This window comes from Lepeophtheirus salmonis, chromosome 5 (assembly GCF_016086655.4).
Source record: "Lepeophtheirus salmonis chromosome 5, UVic_Lsal_1.4, whole genome shotgun sequence".
NCBI lineage: Eukaryota > Metazoa > Arthropoda > Copepoda > Siphonostomatoida > Caligidae > Lepeophtheirus > Lepeophtheirus salmonis.
Window position 1 is genome coordinate 53,287,703 of NC_052135.2, and position 6,287 is coordinate 53,293,989.

General features: G+C 31.6%; 2 protein-coding genes across 3 annotated transcripts in view; one reads left to right on the forward strand and one right to left on the reverse strand.

Annotated features, from left to right (window-relative positions):
* The window catches only part of LOC121117405 (anoctamin-4), a 39,001-nt gene extending 37,079 nt beyond the window's left edge, over nt 1–1,922 (forward strand). Inside the window, exons 11-17 of the mRNA XM_040711823.2 lie at nt 7–306; nt 369–538; nt 594–742; nt 811–1,016; nt 1,071–1,176; nt 1,292–1,449; nt 1,504–1,922. Of these exons, the coding sequence (XP_040567757.1) occupies nt 7–306; nt 369–538; nt 594–742; nt 811–1,016; nt 1,071–1,176; nt 1,292–1,449; nt 1,504–1,752 (1,338 nt within the window). The 3' untranslated portion in view covers nt 1,753–1,922. The remainder of the gene's footprint in view (nt 1–6; nt 307–368; nt 539–593; nt 743–810; nt 1,017–1,070; nt 1,177–1,291; nt 1,450–1,503) is intronic.
* Nucleotides 1,826–4,162, reverse strand: Uch (Ubiquitin carboxyl-terminal hydrolase). Of its 2 annotated transcripts, XM_040711826.2 has the most exons (6): nt 4,021–4,162; nt 3,850–3,963; nt 3,757–3,768; nt 3,409–3,543; nt 2,954–3,349; nt 1,826–2,150 (listed from the first exon to the last, which is right to left on the reverse strand). In XM_040711826.2, the coding sequence occupies exons 2-6, from the start codon at nt 3,907–3,909 to the stop codon at nt 2,064–2,066; spliced, it is 690 nt and encodes a 229-aa protein (XP_040567760.1). In that variant the 5' UTR covers nt 3,910–3,963; nt 4,021–4,162; the 3' UTR covers nt 1,826–2,063. The 2 variants fall into 2 exon arrangements, 1 of the variants encoding a protein (XP_040567760.1); XR_011780295.1 differs by lacking the exons at nt 3,757–3,768; nt 3,850–3,963; nt 4,021–4,162 and having other exon boundaries at nt 1,826–1,927; nt 1,982–2,150; nt 3,409–3,582.
* Between the last annotated feature and the right edge of the window lie 2,125 nt (nt 4,163–6,287).

Below are 6,287 nucleotides of genomic sequence, written 5' to 3' on the forward strand. Positions count from 1 at the left end.
TTTTAGTTAGTAGCTATTTTAGGAGTTGTATTTTCGATCTTGGTATTTAGAATGTTTTTAATCGTGGTTATGTATAAAAAAACATATTCAAAGTTTTCGAAGATCTTATCAACCGTCATTGCTGCCAGTTTGAATGCCATAGCAATAGAGTCCGGGGGAATTATGTTTCAATACATAGCACGAAAGTTAACAAATTTGGAGCATCCAAGGACTCAAAGCCAATATGAAAGCTCCTACACCGTCAAAATGTTTTTGTTTCAATTCATTAATTATTACTCAAGTCTGATTTATACTGCATTTTTCAAAGTGAGAGCTGTTTTTTGTCTCTAATGTATGTAATTGAGTACTTTTACCCTTGTTCCTAATAGGGAAGATTTTTCACTTATCCCGGAGACACCAAGACACGAACAAATGTTTTATCCAAATTAAGTGGAGAGCAATGTGATCCACCAGGCTGCGTCTATGAGGTCTGCATACTTCTTTCCGTATATATGATCTTTAGACAAGTCTTTATGAACGTGGTTGAGCTATATTTACCGTGAGATTATTGGCTTCCCTCATATCCATGTCAGTAATAATTATTATTTTATTAGTCAAATTAAAAATTGGTGGAGAAAGTACATCTACAAATATACGACGAAAGAAATTAAGAATTCTACTCGAAAACTCAAAAGATGGGAGGCGGATTATCAATTGGAAGAAATGGACCGATTACATTTATTTGACGAATATGTTGAAATGAGTACTTACAATATTCTATGTCATTCTTTAATATGATTTTGCTAATAACCTTCCCAAATAAATATATAGTTATTCAATACGGATTCGTAACACTTTTTGTTGCTGTCCTTCCCTTGGCACCTTTATTAGCACTGGTGAATAATATTTTTGAAATACGATTGGATGCCTACAAATACACAACTTTAATGCGAAGACCTTTAGAAAATAGAGTTCACAGTATTGGAATTTGGTATGGGATCCTTGAGGGAATTACTTATATGTCTGTTGTGTTTAATGTTAGAAGATCTAATTAAGCCTCAATATATATTTATTAGTTGTTTTTTTTTCAGGCTCTTGTTATATCCATGACAACGGATTTCATTCCTAGAATGGTATTCTTATTTGGTTACTCTACAAATGGATCCATGGATGGTTATACCAACTTTACACTGTCACGTATTATTTTTATGATTTTATTCCTAGTTTAACAGAAATAGATTTATATAAAATAAACAATTTAATCAACCTTAAATTACGTAACCATAAACTAAGTTCCCTTTTATAATTTCAGAATTTAGAGATGACAACGAAAAAGAGCTTAGCTCATCAAATCAGACGTGTTACTATAGAGCATTCCGAAATCCACCCGACTTTGATACACCGTATGAAACATCAAGAACATGGCTCCACATATTTACAGCAAGACTTGCGTTCATAATCATATTCGAGGTTTTAATTATAATTATCCCATCTTCTTTACATAATAAAACATTTTCCCCGTAGCACTTGGTCTATATTTCGACCAGTTTCCTATCTTACATCATATCAGATGTTCCTTACAATTTACGGACTCAAATCAATAGAGAAAAACATATTCTTAGGGAGGCTCAATACGAATTCGAAAATTATCGTCAAAGGAGAACGTCTTCAGTTTCTACATTAGGAGTTTATAGAAGACCATCAACAGTAGCTCAAACGTTGATAAAAATGGATTTGGAGGGGTTTCAAATAGAGGAGATGTGTCATGAATGAGAGAATCACTAATTATACCCATGGAAGATGAATAAATTTTTAGATTTGTATTATAATTTCGTGAATGCTGTGATAATATTAAAAAAAGAAAATTTATTCAAGCCTTTTATACATGAAAAAAACGAAAAAAAAAAAAATAATAATCACAGAATCCGAGGATCTTTTTCTTACTAATCTAAATTTAATAATGATAAATTTGTATATATTTGCAAATAGTGCTTCAAATTACCATTCATTCTGAAGAAAAAATAGTGTGACGCTGAATTAAGCAAGGATGGATATTTGAAGTCATTTATATTTCAATCCTGAAATTATTCAGCAGATGTTAGCGCAAGCACAGAGAAATTGATGTTTCCAGGATCACGTTCCATATATTTTTTACATACTAAAGCAGCATCCTATATAAAAAATAAATAAATATATTCACATTTGAAGGACACAATTATAATTCGATAGAATTAATCAACTATTATCAGTTAGGACATTGCTCTCAAGTCTAGAATGTTCTAGATTTTATAGCAGCTCAAAATTAATTCTTTGTATCAACCCTCCTATTTTAATACAATTACAGAGCTCAAAAGTCGTTAAAATTAGCTACTAGCCAACAGGGCGCGATTTTTTTTTTACTAGCCTTCTGAAAAATTAACTAGATCAGAATACCACAAACATTGGATCATTTTTAGAATAGTACAGGTCTAGTATAGATGTACTTTTTTTTTTAAATAGGGCAAGTTTTGGAAGTACAAAAAGAAAGTTTAATATTTTCTGTGAAACACAATTCATACTTATTACATACTAGAAATTGAATTCGTAATATAACCATTATTATTCATGCTCCATAGAAAGTAAGTCTTTCTTCAAACAAGCATAAGATCTAAGTTTTTCATTTCGAAGGAAGTAAACTGCTCTGTTTGCATAGTCTTCATTAGAATAGTAAGCTGAATTGACACAAGGTAATACTTATGATTTGAACCCAAAATTGTCTCTGTTTATGCAGTATTTAAGCTACAATATTACGTAGCCAAACCGGCTATCCTGCACAAGCCCATTGATTTATCAACTAGAAAACTAAAATAGGTTTAAGACATTCATGATTAGCCAGACTGATTTTACTAGCCAAGGTCTAGCGCGGTCCAACTATAAGGCATGCCTCAATTCCAAGTTATTTCCCAACCAAACAGAAAATGAAAAGGATACTTACTACTACAAAAGAATCTTCGCTCGTAGTACCACGATTGATGGGTCCAGACTTTCGTCCATCAAGCTCGTATAATACACCATCCTTTTGAATTAAAGCAACAAAGTGATAGTCAACGGCATCTTGTCGATCAGGAACAGCACTCTGTCCCTCTCGCGCAACTTCATCATGCGATTGACACACATTTTCATCATGCTCCAAGATTAAAGCTCTTTCCTCAGCGTTTTTATTCATACTTTGATCCAAAAAGGATTTGAGAAATCCACCCTCCACCTTAATAGTGTCCAAATTGTTGGCAATACAATGAATCATGGCTACTGTACCACAGGCGTTGCTAATGGTTTGCTTCATAAAGTACACATTGGGATTATCTTCATATTTGCCATCACTTTCTTGGATCTATGTACATGTTCGCTATATATTGAGAAGGTATACTCTAATAAGAAACATGAACTCACCGCTTCATCACTTCTAAGGGGATATAATAGCATAATGCCCAAAACTGGCGTGGAAAGCATAGCCAGAAGAGTCTCATCTAATCCCAAAACGTCCGTGACACACCATTTCTTGGGCATACCGCATTGATACAAGAACTAAGGGGTTGATTAATAAATAAAGTATTCAATGGAAAAGTAATTTACATCAGGTCATGCATAAAATTAACAAAGAAATCATTTTATTTATTATTATTAATAAAAGGAATTCCCGCCCTGGATCCAACAATTATTTTATTTAGTAGAAAATTGTCAACTCTTAAAAATCGCAATTCAATAGATTTGTGTGGAAATACGAAAGTGACTCCGTACCTTATTCATTGTCTGAAAATACAAAAGAATAAAACAAATGTAACTCAACATACAATCCTACATCAATAACGATTAATGACTCATTTCACTTACATCGGGGTTGCATTCGATGGGTAACCATCGCTGTTGGTTTTTGGTATCTTTATTTGACATAATTAATTCAAACTTGAAAAGCCGTCGAATAAGAACTGAAGCGTCTCCCGTGAACTATATTTGAATAATGAATAGAGTATATATATTATAATATTAATATAGTTATATTACCACTGCCGAGTATTATATTGTAAACGATGACCGGACTTTTTAGTTCAGTTTCCTTCTCTTTTTAAGCTTCAGTTTATGTGTGTCTGTGTCTACAGCAGCTACTGAGTATAAGTTTATTTGATTTTTTTAACTTGCATAGATGGCGTTCTTTAATTCATACTAGCTGTTGAGAATGCAACTCTTATTTCTTTGTTAAGGTTAGGATATATACTTGATGTAATATGTCAGTATTGGCAATAGTACTCTTCTATTAATTCGTTTTCTTAGATTTTAACTCTAAAGTAAATGAAATTACTCTCAATTATAATAATTATTAATATCTAGGTCTTCTTTTACGGAAAAAGAAGCCATTGCACGTAGTTAATACCTTAAGCAAATTGGATAAATGCATATATATAGTTGTAACTGTTATAAGTAAAAGGCTCGTTAGACGAATTTCTAAATCAATTTAGTATGTACGACAATTAATCTTTGACATCTTTATTCACATTTAACTTTATAGAGCCTTATTTATTATATATTTAATTATTATGAAACATTGTGGCAATATTTTGTAAAATAATGAAATGTTAGGCATCTAATTGATAGTGATATCAACCATTAAAAATTCGGCAATCTAAATGTCATAACGAAAATTTCAATCATCTTTACTATTCATACAAACTCGTACTATAAATCAGACTCTTATATGTATAACAATATCTTGGTGCATTATTATATAACCTCATTTTTAAAGTCAGTTGACAATAAATTGAAAATTACAATGGAAGAAATAAGATATTTTCTGTAATTTTCCTACTTCTTTTGTTTCTTATTTGATCCAGAAAAAACTAGATTATTTTTGTGAATTTTTAGTACAGATTACTTAGATTATATTAAAATATCACTGTTTATCATCAGCATCGAGTAGTATTCCACGCAGGTATTAAGTCTTTTCTTTATCATCTTAAAGCCTTTTGATGAAGTTAAATCAAGATTTATATGACTTTTTTTTCATTTTATATAGTAAAAATATCCGTTTTGAGTATAATTGTGTATGAATAAACATGAATAAACTTCTCTAGATAGGAATTGTGTACATTTCTCGTATAAATATAAACGTAGATTTTTTCTGAACTATCCATTCTGCTTCCACCTTTTATTGTGCAAGGATGTCCAAGAAAAAAATATCCATTGAAGACATTATCTTGAGTGCACATCGTACTCCGATTCAGAAGGTGAGGTTTTCGAATTGGAAAAAGATGAATAATATGCTCATATACCTCAATCAAGTTCTTCTGATTCTGATGACTATTTTGATGTTTTTGACAAGCCTGTTGGTAAGTAATTTTCTTGAATACCATTATTAGTTTTGCTATATACTAGATGTATTTATTAACATCTATATGTATATTTAGCATTTCAAGAAATGCCAGGATGCAATCAAGTGACTCAATTCCCGTCTTCTAAGAAACATAAATCAACCGACTTATTAGAAGAGTCAATGTATGTTGGCAAGGATAACACAATCTGGCACAAACAAATAGGAAATTGAGAAATTTCAGCCCGTTTTAGCCAAGAAAACATTTTGAAGGAAGAAGGTTGTGATTGAAATAATTGATTATTTTCTTCTATATTAACCTTTGATTCATCATCTTCACCAATAAGTTCGGTAATCAAATTATTCAAAAACTGGCGACGAGTTATTTTCTTACCAGTCACTTCTCTGTACAAGATAACAGCATTTATACCAGCAAAATCCAAAATATTATAAAGAACTTGTAAAGGCTATCGGCGAGAGGATATTTTGGTGGAATAAAGTATTGCCATTTGATCTAGAATATCAACTCCATACTTAGTTTCATTATAATACTGGATTGATTCTGGTAACCTTTTTCGTACATCTAAAACTTCAACACTTTTGTGCACGGAACTCAAAATTAAAACATTTTTTTCCCCCTTGATAAGAAGTCAATGTTTTGCCACTATTTACAAAGATTAAGCTTGAAAATAGTGCTTGTCGGTAGCTTTTAGTTCAGGACGTATTTCTTTGCGAGCACGATTCATAGTTCCTAAAATAGTCGTCCTATTTTTCTGAAGTTCATTTGCAAGAGACAATGACGTAAAGAAATTATCTGTTGTAACATTCCTCCCTTTACCCAAATATGGTTCCATTAGCTTCATTACGATAAATCAAACTGTTCAACTAAAAATAGAAGCTGGTGTACAGTCAATTGTAGAAGAAAATCAAGGCACTTAGCAAGCAAAACCTGTTGTAAATGTAAGAG

Excerpts from the sequence above, each read along its gene's own strand:
- Uch (XM_040711826.2), bottom strand. The coding sequence starts at position 3,909 with ATGTCAAATAAAGATACCAAAAACCAACAGCGATGGTTACCCATCGAA. Across the intron at positions 3,350-3,408 it reads CCCTTAGAAGTGATGAAGCG|ATCCAAGAAAGTGATGGCAA; the intron begins GTGAGTTCATGT and ends ACATGTACATAG. Across the intron at positions 2,151-2,953 it reads GCGAAGATTCTTTTGTAGTA|GATGCTGCTTTAGTATGTAA; the intron begins GTAAGTATCCTT and ends TTTTTTATATAG.